Source organism: Chiroxiphia lanceolata, chromosome 10 (genome assembly GCF_009829145.1).
Source record: "Chiroxiphia lanceolata isolate bChiLan1 chromosome 10, bChiLan1.pri, whole genome shotgun sequence".
NCBI classification, from domain to species: Eukaryota; Metazoa; Chordata; class Aves; order Passeriformes; family Pipridae; genus Chiroxiphia; species Chiroxiphia lanceolata.
The window spans coordinates 12,793,481-12,814,004 of record NC_045646.1 but is presented as its reverse complement, the minus strand read 5'-3'; the positions used below and the strand labels follow the sequence as shown (position 1 = coordinate 12,814,004).

Sequence of the window (20,524 nt, the reverse complement as noted above, 5' to 3'; positions counted from 1 at the left end):
CCAGCTGAGCACGCCGTGGAGCACAGTGACACAAGAGAGGCAAACAGCTGGTAGCTGAGCGCTGGGCACGTTCCTTGGACACCACTACATTTCCACAGAAGCATCTCTTTAATGGGTGGCAAAGGCAGTTGACAGAAGCAGGGATGGGTTATGAAAAGCAAGTGTAGACTGGACAATAGGAGAAACCCCTTGGCACTTCTGTCAGGCTGAGGGGAGGAGGAGCTGAGTGACCCAATGGCTTTTTTAACCTGGGGCAACTGGGTTGTGTCCCACAGCTCAGCTGGGTGGTGCCTCTGCCCAGGGCGCACATCCCTTACAGGGGTTTCCATGAGCTGATCCCACCCTCTCTCACCACAGCCTAACATATGTAGTGGTCACATTTATTACACAGTGTCCTGCTCCTCTGGCACCTTGGTTGGCTGTCAGTCCCACCATGGTGAGAATGCCGGTGCTGGGTGGAGCACATTTCTTCAACAGTGGCTGTAAAAGTCTTGGCCCGGTGCTGTTCCCCATCCCATAGCAATGGAAGACTAGAGGTAACTCTGGAGGGTAACTGGAGCAGTGGCCCTGATTCCACAGGGATGTCTTCCCTGCAGCTTTTAGGGGCAACATCCAGCCCCCGTGCCTGCAGGACATGCCATGGCCAGCACACATGGCCTGGGGGACCCCAAGTGCCTCTGCTCCCATCCTGGGGGGAGGCCCTGCAGGGGATGACCCACTGCCATCCCTGGCTGAGACCTTCAGCATTTCCTGCTGATGTCCCCAGGGAGCCCAGGCTCCAACAGGGCCCCCCTCCCCTGGCCCCACTGCCTCAGAGATCCCCTGTCCTGCCCCACAGAGCTCCCCACAGCTGTCCCCCCATAACCCTGTCCCTCCATGGCCACGTTCCTCATAGCCAAGACCTCCCACAGTTATGTCCCCCAATATCCATGTTCCCCATACCCAAGTCCCGATATCCATATCCTCATATCCATGTTCCCCATAGCCCTGTCCCCCCACAGCCAAGTCCCCATATTCCTGTCCCTATACCCCTGTCCCCCATATCCCTGTCACCCCCATGTCACCCCCATGTCCCCCCATCGCCCCCCCGCCTCCTCCCAAGCTCCGCCCCCTCCCCGCTCAGGCCCCGCCCCCTCCCCGCGCGACACCCGCTCTTCCGGCGCGGGGCGGGGCTGGCGCGTGCCGCTCCGCCGTCACTTCCGCGCGCGCCCCGCCCCGCCCCGCCCGGCCCCGCCCAGCGCGGCCGGCGCGTGCAGCCGGTTGGCGGCGGATCCGCGCGCGCCCCGCGAGGCAGCGGCACCGCGCGCGCGGCGGGCGGGGTGGGGGGGGAGCGCCGGTCCCGCGCCGGTCCCGCGCCCGCCCCGCCGGCGATGGGGCTGCGCTGAGGCCGCCGGTGAGTGGGGGCCGCGGGGCCGCGGGCACGGCCCGTCAGGTGAGGGAGGGTCCGCGGGGCCTCCAGCGGTGCCCGCGGCCCCCGCCGGGTCGCGACGGGGCCGCTGCCGGGTCGCGGGTCCCGCGGCCGGGGTAGCCCCGCCGCCCGGGGATCGGAGGGGGCGCGGGGCCGGGGCGGGAGCGCGGGCGCCCGGCGAGTCCCGGACACGTGCGCGCCGGCCCCGCTGCCCCGCGCTGCCCCGGGGCCGTCCCGGGCTTTGGGGCTCCCTCCGGGGAGTCTCCAGCCCTCGGGCAGCGCTCCCGTGGCGCTCCCTCCCTGCCCTCAGCCCAGCTCCCGGCGGGGCCCGCGGTCCCGGGCGCCGAGCGCGTTCCGCTGGCCGGGCACACGTCAGCGTGTGCTGCAGTGCCGGGGCCGGTGCGGAATGTCGGTGCTCCTGCACCGCAGAAAAACTTTCCCAGCACAGGATGAGGACTCAGTGTGTCTCGTCCTTTTTTCGGCACATGAGTCAATGCGTTCTGCTGCTGCTGACAGAGGTTACCGGGTGCTTTTCTATCAGCTGAGCTCTGGAGACGGGGATCTCGCACTGCAAGCACCTCTGACAGCCACTGCGTCATCCCAAAGAGGAGGCCTGTTTATGCTTGTTCAGGGGTAAACAGCTAGTGGGTGAATTAAACACTGAGAACTGAAATGGAATTGGTACTTAAGGTGAAGAAGAACTTGATGAGTATCTGCAGTATTGGCTCTAAAAGCTTGCTGCTGCCACCAGTGCTCTGGCTTGCCTGCTGGGATCAGTGTGTCCCTGCAGGTGCTGTGGTTGGAAGACAGTTTTGGAGCCCTTCAAGAAGCTGAGATAACACAGCCTCCAGCAGTGGGAGATGGTGAACTCCAAACTGTTCTAACATGAGTGCTGAGGGTTGTCTGGCCGTGCTGGCTGGCTGCTTCCTCTTTGTTTGACGTTTCTGAGAGTTTTATTCCAGCTTTAGAGTTGGTTAATGTGTTTTTTTTCCAGTATGCACTCATTAGGACTGTACGGTATTTTCTTAGCAAGGGCAATCAAGGTTACGTTTCATTTAGCCTATTCATTACCCTGACTGTTATTTTTTTTATTGTAGGTGACTCAGACGTTGTATGTATGAGATTTGTCCACACACTGGCTCTTCAGACAGGTTAGGGATGTTTTTCTGCCATCAGTTCCATCGTGTCTGAAATAATTGCTACTTTTACCTTTTCTTAAAGTAAAAACTGACTTTTGTACAACACTGTTACGTCCTGTAGAATATTGATTTTCTTGAACCTGTGAAGAAACAGCTTTTTTTTTTAGCATTGTTAAATTTACTCTGTGGTATAAGTCAGGCCCTCATAAACTTAATGTCCGTGTGACAGTGTAATGGGTGACAGCAATAGGTCTTTACTGCACATACACTGAAGGGATGTTTCTTTTGGTATGTGGCATGACAGTGAGGGCTACATACTGCTACTCTTGTAAGCTGCTTTTGCTTGTTGCCTGATTACAAATACGTTTTTACAAAGTTTAAAGAAAATATACTGCGTGAACTTTGAACTCAGCATGGAGGGTTGCAGTGTGAGCACCTAGATCAGCAGGGAAAAACTGATGTGCTCCAAGATTATCAACTTGTAAAGTGCTTCAGAAAATGAGTAGGAGAGATCTTTTTAACTTTGTTTTTGACCAAAGCTGACTATCCATGACACAGGGAGGCAAAAACAGTGAAAGGGATCTGAGCAGTTCTGCAGACTCTTCTCTCCAGCAGAGGTGCTGGACAGCAGCTTCCACCTTCCTGAATACCTCCCAGGAGCAGTGGTGCCTCCAACAGTGCTTTCTAGACTTTGAGCTCATTATGCTCTCAGCCCTTAATTTTTTTGTTGGTTGTCTTCTAGAATCAAGTGCCTGTTCCTGTATTTCATTTGTTTCTGCTCTAGGGAGGACTTCATGACTTGGGCAGGCACTAATTCATCCCTAACACGGAGAGGGATGAAACGTCCTAGCTGCCCGGTCAGGCAGCTTGCAGTGCCTGGCAAGGGAGTGTGGGGGCTGCTGAGCAGGAAGGGAAATTGCATCACGATGGCTGAGTGATTGAGAAACTTTGTGATTCAGTCCTGTTCTGCTGGTGTCCCATGTGACAGGCATGGTGCATCAGACAAGCTATTTTGCTGTGGTCCTAATAAATTATTTTAAAAAACAAATTAACCAAAAAACTGTATTGATGTGGAACCCTCAGATTAATTTTTCTCGTTTTCCTTGAGGAGGTAGTATCCTCACTGTCTTCTGTGTGGAGTATAAAACAGTCAACAAGACACAGATTTTCAGTCATAAGGAAACAAATTCCATTTGTTCTGTGCAAGTAAAATACCTTTTTATTGTTAAAGCCAAATCCAAGTGGGTTGCCCAGGTCATAGAGGAAATCTGACATGGAAAGGTCAGGTTTTCCTCAAGCATTTTGACCATTGCACCCTTGTTCCTTTTTCTGGGAAGTTTCAGATACCGTTTGCTTTATTTCTGTAAACAACAGAAATCTGCAACAAGGGATTACTTTGACTTAACTTGTCCAAGGTCTGTTGCAGAAATTATTACTTCTGGTGTGATAAATGTCTGAGTTTAGTGCTGTGCAGGCCAGGCAGAACGGTTGTAACACTTTCCTTGTTTAATGTCTGTGTGGTATGAACCTGATGGCAGCTGGCATGGAGAGAAGAGATTTCATTCCTTTCTTACCTTGTGAAACAAAATCCTTTAGTTAATTATTCAAATACTTTGAGTTTTGGAAATTAGAAAAAAAGGGTTTCCTTAGATTTAATTTTCTCAGTGCCAAAACAATATCAATGTAATATGAAAATGCTTGTGCAGCGTGTTTAAACTCACATTTCGAATGTCTGCAAGAATTGCATTGGAGAGCAGAGCTTTTATTTAAGTGCATGCTTTTTTTGGGCAACGATTACTGGTCTCCACAGCATGGCACCTAGTGTGGTCAAACCTGCTTTGGGTCTGGAGTCATGCTGTTGTGCAGATGAGTAGGCTTTGTGTACTTTCAGTGGTGAAAAAACCCAACATTCTGACTAGTGCTTGGGTCTCATTATGTTTAGCATGTGAGAGTTTTCATACAAAACAAATCCTAGTCCAAAAATCCTAATTTCAAAATTAAGCACTGAAAAGAAATGTTTTAAATAACTGTAAAGCTAAAATGTTTCCCTTTCACTGTTGCACAATGAGCTAAAAATAGTTTTCATTCATAAAAAAGCTGCTTCCTTTGTTAAATAATCTGTGTAGCAGAGAACAAAAGTTCATTTTGTAGTAAACTGTAGTTGTATCATAGCTCCAAGCCTGACACCTTATTCCTGATTGAAATAAGACTGTAAACTTTAATCTGTGGTTGCTGAAAGGCAGGCTTAAATAAAAAAGGATGGGTGATTCGCAGTTTCTGTTCAGGAGTTATGGATGTGTCTACACAAGAAGCTGAAGTGCTGTATCTTGCTGCTCCTTTTCTAAAATGTACAACTTCAGCACCATCTTTGTGGAGCTCTGTGTGTGGGTTGGGATTGGGAAGGGGTCCTTCTGGCCGTGGAATCTAGCAACGTGATCTGAAGTGGTGCAGTGTCAATGGCATTCATAATCCTATCAGTCTTGCCAGAATTAGCTGCATATTGCATTCATTCTGTATTTTCATTGTGTTTTTCGTTTGAAAGAATTTAACCCTTTTTTTTTTGGTGTGATTCTGGTTTATTGGAATTGTGGCATTGCATCGTTCATCTTAGAGCAGCTCTCCGGAAGAGGACCAGGTACTGGAACTGGTAGCAAGTCCATTACTTTTTTTAGTTGGGTTGAGCTTTTTATGTGGTATTTGAGACTAAAAGACCATCCTTCAAAATCAAAATACCCAACCCTATTTTTTAACCTTAGCAAAGTTATGTGATGGTGATATTTTCAGTTTAGAGGGTACATATAGCAACAAAAATGGCAACTCCTTTAAATTTTATTCTAGCTAGAAGATGTTAAAATGAAAGGTGATAAATGGCAAGGCCTGTGAAATCAAAGCTCTTGATTCTTTTAAAGGGTAGGAGATAACAGTGTAATGGAAAGGATTTTGAGAAGCAGAGAAAGTACCAGCTTATTTTATGAGCTTTTACTGACTTTGGATGCAAGATTGAAATATATGTAGGGTGTGAAAGTAGGTCACATTATGAAGAACATGTATAACAGTCTAGTAGAGGCAGATATTGCAAAGGCCAAAGTGCAAATGGAATGGTAACTAGCAAGAGGCATAAAAGCCTTTAAGAGTATGTTAACAGTAGGAAGAAGATAGGGAAATGTCTCACTTGGGAGGGTATGTAGCTACAGAAGGTGCAGAACATTTGAAGTTCTTAGTGCCTGTTTTGCTTGTCTTCTTTCACATAGTTGTCATGCAGGTGCTTAATCTTATTAATACTTGTGATAAGGTAGTATTTTACACTACAGTGTACTTCCCCTAGATGTTTGTCTGCTGGCCCTGATAAGCTGCACTGTACAATTCTCAAAACAGCTCAAAAATATTGTTTAGAAATACTCAGAAGTAGTAGAAGACTGGCAAAGGATGAGTCTTCAAACAGTTACAATGGAAGAGAGATGAGGAAGAGGAGTTGAAATCTGGCAGTTTCCCTTTGTCTCAGTTTTTTCCATGAGTTGAGATTAATAAGTAAACATTCTATTTTCAGGTGCTTGGAAGATACAGTGGCATGAACTGATCTGTGGGAAAAGTAATTGTGTCCAAAGTCTTAGTGTCTTTTTACTGAAAAGCAAAAGGCTCTGTGGCTATGGCAGAGGCAGTGGAGGTTCTGTCTCCTGATTGATTGATTTATTTATTTAATAAGATTTGCCTCATTTTAGTGGTCTCATAAGTAAATGGATGCATGATCTGGGGGTAGATGAACCTATCTGGAGAACTGTAATTAACAATTTGGTGTTAAAATGAGAGGTTATGTTGAAGAGTTCTGTCCTGGGTACAGTTGCCTTTAATGAAAACATCAGTCAGCTGGCTGATTAAATGTACTTATTAAATTCTCAGGGCCTATGTGTTGGAGGACATGATGAGAGTTCAAAATAACCTCAAAAATAGCATGGCATTCAATAGGGACAAATGCAGAGTACTGCACTTAGGCGGGAATTGCCAGCTGTGGAATTGCAGGGTGAGGAATAACTGGTTAGCTACTAGAAAAAGGACCTGGGGGTGTACTGGATCACAAGTTGAACATGAGTCAGTGTCATGCTGTTTGCAGAAAAGGCAAATATCTTCCTGGGATGTTTAAACAGGAGTATTGTCTGAGAGATGTAAAGTTTAAATCCGTTGGCTTTATTTGCTGTTGGTATACAGTCAGTGTGCAGACAGCATCTGTTTTGGGTGCCAAAATTCAAGAAGAATTTGGACCACTTGGAAAGAGTTCAGAGTAGAGAAATGAAGTGATCACAGTTCGAGGAAACAACTTCATAAATGTGGAAGAAAATCCAAGTTATTTTGGCAAGAGATGAGGAGTTTAAGGGGAATGCAAGAGATTTCAAGTATTTAAAAGATTTGTAGGAAGGAAATGCTATTTTCAGTGACCGTGATGGGCAGGTTGAAGTGGGATTAAGTTCCATCACGGAAAACATCGATTAAGCTTTTAACATTTCTCAGAGTAAAAATAGTGCTTTAAGAACTCTTTTACTGGTGGCTATGAAGAACAGGTTTGTATTGAGAATAGACTAAACTGACTGTTGATGTCCCTTTCATCTCATTATATAAGATTCTAGTTTTAGTTGGTGTCAAGTTTGAGGCAAGGCGGGAGAAATACGCGTGATTCCTTTTGTCCATCTCTTGGTCGTACCGTTTGAGTTTAGACCTTGTAGAGGTTCAAATGGTTAGAACCCTGGTGCTTGTATTGGTTTGGAAACGTGGTGTTCTGGGTGTTACTGTCTTCTCTTGGATGCTGCCTCTTGCCAACGGAGCAAGTTTTCTTGTGCTGTCAGGATGTTCTGCATCTCCATGGTGGAGTTACTGCGTGGTAGCAGTGTGTGTGTGAGTTAAGCATAGCAGAGCACTGATGAATTTCCATTCATTTTAGTAGTCTTAGTAGCTTCAGATTACTGCTTTACACTCAGGTGATAATTCTATAATGCACAGTTACAGAGGTCCAGCTTTGGCTTTGCAGATCTTTTTGAAGTTCACGTGCTTTGGTGTATTCACCAGTACCAGGACCCTAAGTGATGGACCCATTGCAAAGTGGAAGGTGCAACTGTGAGTATAGCCATGCTATTTTATATATTATTATTTTCATGCACTCTTATAATTGCTTTTGATTGTCTGCAGTTGTCTGCATGATAAAACAAAGGATCCAGCTATTCCTTCTATTTCAGCAATTGATTTGTAAGAAAACTGGAGTGTGTGAAAGCACTTAATGCTGTGCATTTTGCTGTCATCCCATGTCTCCAGATCAATGAAGAAAAGTACAGTTACCCTTATGAACTCCACCCTTTAGATCTGTCGTGGTGTTTAACATCAGCAATAGCAAGAGCTTATCTTCTGGAGGCTACATTTAATGCAGCAGCAGATAGCAGGAGCTGAAAGTTCAGTGACGTGGGTAATGGTTGGCCTCCAATGTGGAGATCATACAGTGTGTGGGCAGTTACATTGCATTACCTGCCTGACTTTACCTTTACCCTGTAATAGTATTTATTGAACTGTATAACTTTTGGGTACAGATTCATTTCCTGAAAAGTCTTATTACTGTTGAATTGCTAGAGAATTTTTTCTCTGAGGAGAGGGTTAATTTTTCTTACCTCTGTTTCTCAAACAGGAGGACTATTTTTATCTTAGAGGGTTCTTAACATATCTGCCATTGTCACTAGGTTGTGAAGGCTTGATCCAAAGCCCAGTGAATTCAAAGTGTTGTTCCATTGGCGTGAGTGCTCTTTGGCTGAGGGTGCTGCTGTCTGGAAGTGGTGCTTCTGTCACTGTAGCAGTACTCCAGATCTGACAAGCCAGCAAAAAGTTCTTTTCAGACCAACTGGTAATTCAAAGGGAAACATAAAAGGGCTGTCCAGTGTGCAGTTCTGCAGAGTGCATTAACCCTATCTTCAGCTGGTCCATTGAGTGAGGACCACAAAAATGTTGTGTTTCAAGAGAGGATCCTGCATCATAACCATGCTTTATGGCTAGAGGCAACCCTACTGAGCCTTAATACTGAATATTGAATATTGAAGACTTGTGTTGTGGAAAGGAGTAAAGGTGTTAAGTCCAGTTTGGACAGCCAGGCTTTAAATGCCAAGAGTGTATGGATGAAACAGCTTCTGCCTGTTTGTTGTTCTGTGGGGTTTTACTGCTGCAATGGCTATCTAGTGCTTGGGTGAGATCAACCTGCGATGAAGGGCATGTGTCTGGAGCAGAGGCAGATGTTATGTGTCTGAGTGAACCGAAGAATGTGGAAAACCAGTTATGCAATCTCTGTTGGTTGAAAGTCTGCTTGGGCTCCTGACTTCTTAACTTTCATTAGTTCACCTACAAATTTTAATTTTTGTTTGCAGTATAATTTGCATTTTTTTATGACCATTTCTTCTCCAACAGAAATAACTTTAGTAATGAACAGGCAACAATGTAGGAACACATGTTTCACCACACGAATTGCATGGCTTTTGTAGGGGGAGAGCACAATGGAAAAATAACTCATGGTCTTGTCAGCCTGACAGTCCTTGCTCTGTAGCATGCAGATGTTGGTATCCTCATAGCACTCTTCCTCTACCACCCTTTCCGTTATCCAGCAACATCCCTTCCCCAGAGAGAGACAGGTTTTGTCAGTAGTGAGACTGTTGGCATAATTGCATCCTGAGCATGTGTTGTGGAGGACTTTTATGCCTCAAGCTGGTTCTGGGATACTGGTAGTGTTTATAACACCAGTTCTTAGCCTGTGGTCAATTCAGTAGTGACTATCTGTGTGTTAAATTGCAGCTGTCTCTTTGCTGGAGATTACTGGTCCACATAACTCCACTGGTAAAACAGGTCATAGAAGTCTTTGGCTCAAGTTTCAGTGTGAAGTATTTTGAATTCGCGTAGTCTGTATCTTGTTTGTGGAACAAATGTAAAGTACCTAATTTTTTTTCCTGCTTGCTGTTATCCTCTGATGGCATAAATGATTGGAAAGAAATAGTATATTAAATGCCATAATTGTTTGTCCACCTGAAGTCAGGTAACACTTGCACGAACATTGATGGATGTGGTAGAAGAACTCACACAGCCTGTAGTCAGACAGTTGTGCTGGTTTATTAAGGTACTGTCAAGAGAAGATTGGGTTGAAAATATTTTGGTGTGCACCCTGAGAAAATACTTTTTGTTGACCTATTGCTAAATTGAAGTAGTTCACCTTTTGTAAAGCTCATTTTCCTTGAAGACTGTAATTTTTGGTATTGTGGATGTTGAGCTGTACTTATGCAGTTCAGTTTGCTAAATTTGTGGGACAGTATTTTGTGGTGAATCATCTGTTTGGTGTTTCATTCTATCCTCCCATTTTATCTTTGCTAGATTCCTGAAGTGTGTGTTTTATATCTATGCTTCCCTCTGTCAGAGAACATCTTTGTTCATGGATACTAATTTTGATTTTAGCTAGGTTAATATTTCTTAATTTTGAAAGTGTGCTAGTGAATCTACTATATATGGCTATGAAAATGGGATTGATACCTATAACATCAGCTTGAAAGATAGTAAAAATTCAGTAACTTGTGGCTGATTAATTTCTTAATGTTCCACAGAAGTAACGTAATATTTGGAGCTTCAGACTTTTTCAAAACCTTTTTGATAGTTTTTCTTACATTCAGATTAAGTAGTTGCTTGGCAGTTTCCTCTTCTGAATGTTGTGGCCAAGGAGAAACCAAAGTGCACGTTCATACGATGAGTTGTGGTAGTGATTGAGTTTTTTACGAGTTCTTTTGTTTTACCTTGAAAAAGGAATGCATTTTTAAAAACTCCGTGAGGTCGTTGTTATGTTTGATGGGACTCGATGAGGAGGAATGTAGTACTGAAGTGATGGCCAGTTTGATTCCCTGCTTACTTATGAAAAGTCATTAAAATATTCATTTTACATCTCTCATCTGGTGAGCCACCACTGTTTGTTCTTGAGTGAAAACGTACTGGGTGTGATAAGTGGGATCTCAGACTCACAGGGTGTCTGAGGTTGGGAGGCAACTCTGAAGGTAATCTTGTCCAGCCCTCCTGCTCAAGCACAAAATCATGTCCACATGAAGTGTATTTTTTTAAAATATACATAATAGTATTTAATGCTCCTATTCCATAGATGATTTTTTTTAATCATCAGCACTTCATGTAACCAGCAGATTAACTAATAGTTTTTAACTGATCTTAATTAGCTACTTGTGTAGTGTGCTATTTTCTCATTTATTTGTGGCATTAACGTATTATTTGTCACATGCAAATCCTTGTTGGGGATGAGATGTTGACAGATACTGAGGAGACATTGAAAGATACGGACAAGGATGATCAGAAGTATGGAATGACCTCTGGAAGGGAAGCTGTTAATTGTTTCTGCATGGAGAGGATTGAAGGGTGTGGGATAAAACAGTTTTATAAAATAATCAGAGGTGTCAGGAAGGGAGTAAACGAGGCATGACTTTACTGTCCCTTCAAATACAAGAAGTGGGAGGCTTCAGCTAAAACTGTTAGATTGAGGGTCAAAATCCTTCTCCATGAACTCAGGTGTTCTTTGCAGGATGTTGCCAAGCTTAAAATGTGCCCTAAAATGATTTTAAAAAACCTAACAAAAATCCATTTACTATTAAATAAAATGTTAGGGTATTTGGCTCATGAAGCTCTTGAACTACAAGTCTCTGGGACTGGAGAGTGTGCACTGTGGAGCATCATTACATGACTCTACCAATGCTCTCTCCTTGATTGCTGCTCTTCACAATGCTGGGGAAGTGCACATTAGATCTGACCTTTCTGGACTGTTTTTTTGTTGCTCTATTAGCCTTCAGCCTGACTTTCTGTTCTTTGATACAAAGGGTATAGAATAAAAGCTACTCAGGCATGTATTGCATGTGAAGTATCGTGGCAGTCATTAATGGTGCTTTAGGAAGCTGACCTCTGTTTTCACCCAACATTTATGAAAAAACAATGCTAATGGGGGAAATCTGAGTCAAACATCTGGACCAGAGGTATCTGAGAAGAAACTACTTTTGAATATTTGGCTAGACAGTGGTGATATTTCAGTTAGTGAGGTCAATGCTTGAGGAAAAAGCGCTCCTTGATACATTTAATGTACTTGAAACATTTCTGTCTTGCTTTTAAGGAAGCTAACTTTGCTCCTTACAGCAGAGAAGATGGATATAGTTACACCTCTTAGTACTGTTATAAAAAATTTTGTTGGCTAGGAAAGAAAGAAAAATTCTAAAAAAGGTATTTCAAATGCAGACATAAATTCTCCCCTAACATGTCATGTCTAGAACACTATTTCTCCTTTAAGGTAAACCTGTGGGATGAAAGTTAACTATAAATTGAGTGATAAGCAAAAGCTATTACTTATAGGAGAAGCAAGACTTGAGACCTTTACTGACGGTCATCAGTGCTGAGAAGATTGCAGCAGTTGAAGGGAGATCTTGTATCAGATTTTTGGAGTCTGTTTCTGTTATACAGGAGATGTCTCCCACTGCTCATGCTGTGGAGGTCATTCCCAGGAGGCACAAAAGCACTGCAAAGTGCTTTTAAGTGGAGCTATTTAAGGTAATGATGAAATGAATTGTAGTAGGCTGAAGGGAGATCATTTAATTTCATGGATTGTAGAAGCTCTTCTCCAAAATATAACAGTTTACTAAATCTCTCAAGCTCTTCTGGGTTTGTAGGGCTGTTCTGAGTGACTGAGATGTAGTAGCTGGATGGATGTGGGCCAAAGTTTACATTGCAGGCACGGAGGCATTGAGTTAAATGTTACAGTCCTGTAAGTCTATTCTCTTCTTGTCTTTGTCAACCTTCTCTTCATGGAAGGAAAGAGTGGAACTTTTCCTCCTCGGTTTTCTCATGTTACCTCATATGGTAGTTGTGAGAGTAAATTTGTTATGTTCAGGAGCTAAGATGTCAGGTTGTATAAATTCCTGTGCATAAGGAAATTGTCTTCTACAGCAGTCTGATCTCTGAATGGAACTGCTCTGCAGATTTTTCTGTTACTTATTTCAGTCACTGTAGGTTTGAGATCAAGGCAAATACATTGTAATACGTGACATCTTAAATTGTATTAAATTCTTTTATACAACCTTGTAACTTTTATTTTTTGTGTTACATGATATTTAGAGTTTTATCAGTTTCTGTCATGCATAGTATTTCTATTGATTGATGGGTTGGTTGCACACAGGAACAACTCTTTCCCAGAAGTGTTTCTGATCTAAGTAAAGTGAATGTGCAACATACTTGAGACTCTTCGTAAATTTATTATGACTATTTAAAAAAGTGGTGTTTTCAGTAAACATTAGAAACCCCAGATTCAGTGGATAGATTTTCTTATAGAATAAATTTTTAGAAATGAGTACAATTTGGTGCTGTTTCTGTTATTCTAGAAAATACTCTTGTGTGTGCATTTAGCAGTTACATAGTTGAACTTAAGAATCTTTAAGTTTTACGTTGTAACTTCAGGAAACTGGAGAAATACTGCTGCTTTGTCTGAGAAGGATTGGCTGAAAGCAGTGAAAGGTATTAAGTCATACTAAGGATGGGAAAGAAAGATGCTAAAGCCGATTGCTTGCTTATGATGAGTATGACTGTATGTGCCTCTGAGGAAACAAAAGTTAAATGTCTAAACTTTAGAGGAAAGTTCATCTCTTGTGATTAGTCTGGTTGTGCTTGATGATCTGCCTGAAGGCGAAGAGAAATTTGATTCAAATGTTCTTATGTTAACCTCAAAAATATTTTCCAAGAATTTAGAGGAAGAGGAAAAAAAGTCATTGCCTCCTTTTATTGAGCATCCATTCTACAAAAGCAAATATATCCCAGGAAGCAGATACTCTACATCGCACAATAAGGCGGCAGCCACACAGGAAAGGTTGGGCTCTTGGCACAGCCCCTGAGGGGAAATGCTTCCTTGAAAGGACCTATTGTTGCTGGGTCTGGGTCTTTGGACTCTCAGTTCTCCCCTAGAATGGTTGTGGGTCTCTTGGTGCTGGCATGGGGCATGTTTGCCATCTCCATTATCTGGCCATAATAGTGTTGGCTATTTAATCCGATAGAAGGACCGAGTAAAGTTCACGCCTCATGTGAGAAAGGAATGTTTTTTTGGACAGGACTTCAGTGCTCAGCTATTGAAAACTCATGCTGGGTGTAATGGCACCATGCCTTGCCCAAGGTATTTGAAACAGCTTAACTTTCTCTTCCAAGAATAAATAAAACATTTCATTGTCCCAGTTGTCAGTCTGTGAATTCTAACCCAAATGTCTGGAATACTCTTCCAAGAGAAAAAAGAAACAACAAGCATCCAAAATAAATGTATGCCTTGTTGTATTCCCTGACTGTGGGACAGGTCTTCTTTCCCTCATGGCAGCTAGGTAGGAGATCTGGAAACCTGAAAAGGAAACAAGGAAAGACTGTATTTCTGTGAGCTTGAGAGTGGGAACAAGCTTTGGGCAATTTTGGCTTTTGGTGCTTGATTTATCAGTTTAAAATTTTCATTAATGTGAGTAGCTACTGCCTGAAGTCAGATAAATGAGATACTGAAAAGGTTAGGTGGTAGAATCTTGTGTAATTGTCCTTGAGATGACCAACAGCTCTCCTGAGTTCTCTTCTAACATATCTTCAATTTGTGCATGTGCTGCTACATTAATAACACATTTCTATGTGGTCTGAGAATAGTGGTGTGAAGACCAGGTAGAAGGTAAGTTTTGAGTATAGTATTGGTTATAATACTTTGTTATCATGATGAATTGTGTTTATTGTTAGATGTAGAATTATCTTTCCTTAATGTAGCATGTACTCTACTATAAACATTGCAATTGCTATTACAGCCTGCAAAAAATATACTTTACAAAGAATACACTCTACAAATGTAAATACAATTTTGGTTTGGTGATTGTTGGATACAATGGTCTTCCTTAAGCCTAAACACAGAAACAAAAGCTTGTATTATAACAGAAAGCCCAAGATGGGAAGTGATAAAATAGGTATTGAGTGGAGGGCTTTGTTAAAATTTAGCTCGTGTACTTGTAAAATTTCCATGTATTCATTAAACTATTATGTCATTCTTATTGTTAGAGCTTGGTTAGTTGACTAAAGTGTTAAGCTTTGTTTGTAGTACAAATTATAACCTTAACTCCTTTCAAAATACAGTTGGAGGATTTTTAATCTTCCATAGTTCTTTTAGTTTGTATGTCTTACCCAAGCATCTGTTGTCCATGATGTGGATAACTTTGTATTTAAGGGTTCAGCTGCAAGGTACTGGAGAATTGTAAACTGCATCAGCTTCCATTTTTGTAAGGTGCATTTCTCAGGGTTAGGGTGCCTCTCAAGGAGAGTATCTCTTGTGTTTGTAATGTTAACCACATGCTTGTAAAAATACAGATACGTTCAAATAATACTGAAAGCTTTACAAGTGCATTTAAACTACATGTGTAAGCTCATGGTAGTGCATGTTGAAGTAAATGTGATAACCTTTTGTTTTTTGCGGGCACAAAAACGTGATAGCCCCGGACCTTTGGCTAAGTGTATATCACCTGTGGAGGGTTGTGTTTCAGTTTCAAGGTGGTTTTTGAGTGACATGGGTTTTATGTTTCGGAAACAGGCAAAGAGACTCTCCCACATGGTGTCAGAATTGCCAGGTGGTGTGAGAAGTCTCTAGCATTGTGCTGCAGCTCAGGCATATGGATCCGTCCAAGTCCAGGGTGTAGCATAATCCCGTCCACCACAAACCATGGCTGTGGTCCTGGGTACAAAGTGGGAGTTGTCACTGCAACAGTGACACACACCAGAGCAGCAAAAATGCCGAGTGCTGGCACACCTGTGTACAGAAGCTCCTTGGAGACTGAGAATCTATAAAAAAGAACTTGGAAACTCATTCTTTTGAGGAGGTCATGAGACTAATGATGAATCCTGATAACACACTGTTTGGTGACGTCATAATGTGCATTTTAGCAGAGCTTTCTTATAGCCTTTTAAATAGACTCCTAGCTTTTTAATTGCAAGTCTAGTAAAAATGGTCCTTTTTTCATTCTGAGTGGCTGCAGGTTCTGCCCATCTGTTTCAAAAGCCACCAATGGAGAAATTTTAGGAAAGAGTACATTATTTTTATAGATGCTGAAATAGGATATCTTAGGATATAAAGGAGAAGGACTGGAAAGGAAATGTGGGACTTATGTCCAAGACACTGTGGGCAGAAATTTTGTTTTCATGTCTTGAAAGCTTGAAATGTGTTCAAAATTGCTTTTTGGTGATGGATTTTTAGCTTGTGTAGCATATTATATACTACATTTTGAGAAGAACGTACTCGTGAATATTTTTTAATCTTCGTTTTTTTCTGGTCCTTTCTTTTTCTTAGCCTTGTGTTGTTGTCAATTTATTTATTGTTACAGCATGTTTTAAATGAAGCCAGTGTTTTAGATTCAGCTTTTCAGGTATTGTGTGTGGAACTCGTTGGCAGTTGGCATGGGCAGGAGCTGCAAGCTCAAGCAGCAATAGCTGATAAGACTTTTCCTTCTATTTTTATAACTCCACTTAAAAGTGCACTTTTTCTGGAGCGTGTTCTCCTAAGCTATACCTAGAACTTTTTTCCTTGCCTGCTGGCAATTCTGACTTGAGGATAAATATTAAAGATGCATTGAAGGTGGATGTATCAAATGCAGCTTTGCATGGCCAGTGCTGCCAAATCTGTACAGCCCAGGAGGTCTCATTAAGCAAGATGCAAAAGAGATCTCGGGTCAAGGGCAGATTTTTTTTGTGTCTGCTGAGAAATGTTTTCATGGTCTGGGGGAAAGGTGTTCTTAATCTTTCTGGAATAATTTTGAAGAATTATTTTCATTGTTTTTTACCGCAGTACTTAGATAAGAGATACTGTGTTTTATATGCATATGGGCATATTATAACATTCAAATTTGAAATACATTTAATATTCAGAGCATCTTTTGGCATTTGGCCTGAGTGCAGAACTGTCTTCCAAAGCACCATTCTCCATGGATGTTTCAAATGGCCCTGTGGAACACCTGGTGCACAGCCCTTGTAAGGTAATGTGGAAAGGTGGCTTCTATGTCAGGACAAAAGAATCAGTCTTTTTCAGTCACTTTGGAAAATGAACTGCCATCCTCTTCTGTTAATGGTTGACTATAGCCCAGGCTGAGTTTTCATCTTTCCCAAGAAGCTGGGTGTAGTTTGAAATGGAATATATTCTCAGAAGATACATTCATTCCTCTCCCTGGCCTGTTACGGCTCTTCTTGCTTGAGTATTTCTTCGTGTTTAATTTCATAACTACCAGTATGGCAGAGATTGAGCATTAGCTGATGTTTTGTGTACATAAGGCAATTCTCTTATCTCCATTATAACTCCATTGCATGAATCCAGAAAAATTTTACTATAATGCTTGGAAAAAAGGACTATTTGGTACCTGCTTTCAGTATGTGGGAATCTCATGTAACTGGAACAAGAATAAGCCCTGGTGATAAACATTGCCTTAGTAAGGTCTGTTACCTTGTGAGGTTGATTCCTTATTGGGGTAAAGTGCAGAAATGTTTAATTTCTGTGTGACCTAAATAACGTTTGGGTTTCTAGTTTCAAAAAAACCCCCTTTTTTTCCTGTGTTTTGGCACCTAGTCAGGATACAGTTGAAGATTACTTCCAAAATATTTTTTAGTTCAGAAATCTTAAAGGCTTTTAATGGCATTGAGCTGTTTAGAAACTTAATTTTCAACTCCAGAGCTGTAAGGTGTCTCTTAGTGTAGGATGCATTTATTGAAAATAAGTTCTGAAAGAGGAGGTTTAGCCTTTTCAGTAGCCCTTTTGGATCCAGGAGAGCCAGGCAGGTCACTTGCTGAGACAATAGATCAGGATGTCAGTAATATGAATCATGTTTGATCTACACCAGGATTGTTTTCTAGACAGGTCAGTCAGGGTTTTTTCGTCTTAATTTTCTTCCTGTATTAGTTTACAGTGTTTGATTTATTTCATGACAGTGATTACATTGAGAGCTGGGTAAGATTTACTCATATTAGTCTTTGCACATAGGTGGATTTGAAGTTTGGCCTGTCTCATACACGTCTCCTGCTTTTTCTGTCTGCCTTGCTACACGTCTTTGTTTGCCCTTCATGTTCTTGCCAAAGCAGAGCAGGTTGAGCCTTGTCTTGTACAGAAAAGTCACTTCTTTCTGTGATATTCAGGTAGTGACCAACTTTCCTTTCTTAGCTTTGTAGCACTTGATCTCTAAAGGTCGTCTCATTTGGTGTGTCTGATTGCTTCATTTATGCTCTGTGATAAACTTTAAAATGCTGAGAGTGAGAAATGTGTGTATTTCTGAAGTGCCGCCTTTGCCATCGATTAGCTCCTCAAAATGAATGTTGTTGTCTTCACTCACAACCGCTGTAAATACAAGGAAGGGTTTGGTCCAAAGCACACATGCTTTTAGCTGGACAGATAGTATCAGGGCTCGTGCATGGACCTGCAACTGTCTGCAGGCTCCTGGTGAGGCATTTGTCCTTTGAATAGAAGGAGCTGGACCGGGCGGCTGATGCCTGGAAGCGCAGCCTCAGCGCAGCCTCCGCGCCAGCCCGGCCACAGTCTTGCAATTGTTTGGCCACACTGGAGGGAAGAGGAAAAAAAAAAAAAAGCATTCCAAGCAGTGCCAAATTTTCTTTGATATGTTAATCTTTTGATAACAGTTTGAAAAGCCCTTGGAGACTTTTTTTAGATTTTAGACAAAATAGTTCATTTGTCAGGACTTCCCTTGTAGATAGGGTCTCCGTTATTAAGAACTGCCTCGCCAACTCATGGTAACAAAAGCAAGTGGAGAGGACAGCTGCTGGACTGCTTGGTGGTAAGAGAAACTCTTAGTTATCACAAGATTTTTTACAAATATCTGAAAAGAATAAATAGGGAGTGTTTAAGATACAAATGTGTTAGTTTATTTACTCGTGTATTTTAAGCAGACAGGTGATAACATAGCATAAGCAAATGTAATAACTTGATAATTTTTTGTGAATATCCACACGTGGATTTTACTAGACTTCGGCTTTAAAAATTATATTTTAATCTGAGAAGCTTGGGTTTTAAATTACACACTGATTGCAGGAAAGCTGTAGTTTTTACAGACCTTGAAATTTTTCTCTTGAAATTTCCAGTTATAATGAAAAACTGGAAGAATAAACTGATGGCAGCAATGTGTATATAAATGAGTTAGGGTATTATTATATGTAAGGATTGTGGAATTGGGACAAATGAATAGAACAGAAGGAAGATATCTTTACTTCCTACCTCCCAAATCAAACTTTAAGGGTAAAATTTACACTGAAGTAGTTTACTAATTATGCCAACTGTTAGAAAACTGATTTAAGTTAAGCCAATAGTCCTTTGAAAGTGTTGCTTACAGAACTCTTCAGGCGTACTGATTGAGACTTGCTGTGGTGTTTTTAAAACAATTTCTTTAATAGACATACCATGAAGTCACTTGCAACTTTATACTGTTGCTGCAAATGTTTATTGCCTATAAATATTTTGGTAAAATTGCTTGGTATCTTGGTTGTTTAGTCAGGCTAGAACAACAAATACCTATTGGTGTAGTAATTCAGAAAAGGTGCACCACTTTCTTCACTCTGGGGGATGCATTTAGTTTTAGGCTGTATTTTGCAAAGTTGCAGATTTACTGCTTAAGCTTGTGACTCAAATGTATGCTCTTAGAAGTACTTGCAGTTCAGACACTGTTCACCTGATCTCTAGACCATTTGTTAAATTTATTAAGTCCCTAAGTTATTCTAAAACGTTAGGAGTGATTTCATTCTTTTGATCTCGGTGGCAAGCAGCATTTCTTTTACAAACATTTTTGATATTTCCTATCTCTGTCTCTAGAGTATGCTTAACTATACAATAGCTCCATAAGTAAAAATTATGTGAATGGAGTGACAGTAACTTTCACTATTTCCATTGGTTTTAGCCCCTTTTTTGTAAAGGTTTCTATTTTCAGTTTGTTAAAGGGGGAGAGGATTTCTCCAGCTATTCACTCCAGGGAACTTGGACTGGAGAGAAATTGAGCAGCAGCGTATACTGTGCATCAAAGACACGTTATATTTGGATATTCCTATGTCCATGTTGCTTATTGCAAGTGGATTTCAACCTCACTTCAATTTGAGTACTAGTAAAATGTCATACTCTGTCATGGTCTGAAAAGTCCAAGGCTCATATTTAAATCATTGATTAAAGATTTAAATGTTTAAATGTTTAATTTCCCCCCATATTATAGAAGAAAGTAAAGATCAGAAGCAGATTGCTGAAGTCTTTTCTGAATTGGTGACATTCCTTCAGTCTGACCCAGCAGCCTAAAGTCACCCAAGGAGGGCAGCCCTGTGGAGTCCCTGTGGTGGTGTTCAACCCCAAATTTCAGCAGGGCAGTGAGAGACAAACAAAGCAGTTACCTGTTTGAACTCTGGATGATGAGCCTGTGCTGATGGTGTGCTGGAAGGGATACAATTGGAGAAAGAGTGCTGTTCTTCGTTGTGGAAAAGAAATTATTTTCATGACCCATCAACTGAGAAAATATCTCTAATGTTTTCTACGTATAAAGATTTGAATTTGAGTTTAATTTTGAAAATTACTGGCAGTATGTGCAATGTTGAGAATGTGTGTGTTAGTTGAAGGTTGCTCAGTAAATGAGTATAAAATAATGCAGATGGAGCTAATGATGCAAGTCAAAAGTAGCCTCCTAATGCTCCTCATGGATTCCCTGTTTGATTCTACCCAGGTGTTCATAGAACTCATTGAATCACAGGAATTATTGCTGGTGTTCTTAGCGCTGAGATTTCCCCTTGTGCTTCTTCAGACCCACAACTTGATGCTCCTTCATTGTACTGGAACAGCCCCAAATGAAGGCAGTTGCACTTCTCTCTCGTGCTGCCGTGGTGTTCCATAATGTGCCTGTGCTGACGTGTTGGCCATATG

At 41.7% G+C, this 20,524-nt stretch overlaps 1 protein-coding gene across 4 annotated transcripts in view; it reads left to right on the top strand.

Moving 5' to 3' along the window:
• Window positions 1-1,312: 1,312 nt before the first annotated feature.
• Window positions 1,313-20,524, top strand: part of ATP13A3 (ATPase 13A3) — a 59,021-nt gene continuing 39,809 nt past the window's right edge. The window contains exons 1-2 of one of the 4 annotated variants that reach the window (XM_032697621.1): window positions 1,313-1,393; window positions 2,506-2,559. In XM_032697621.1, coding sequence (XP_032553512.1) covers window positions 2,522-2,559 — 38 coding nt within the window. In that variant the 5' untranslated portion in view covers window positions 1,313-1,393; window positions 2,506-2,521. Of the gene's footprint in view, window positions 1,394-2,505; window positions 2,560-18,371; window positions 18,411-20,524 lie in introns of those variants that run through there. The other 3 variants (XM_032697622.1, XM_032697620.1, XM_032697623.1) reach the window with 3 other exon arrangements.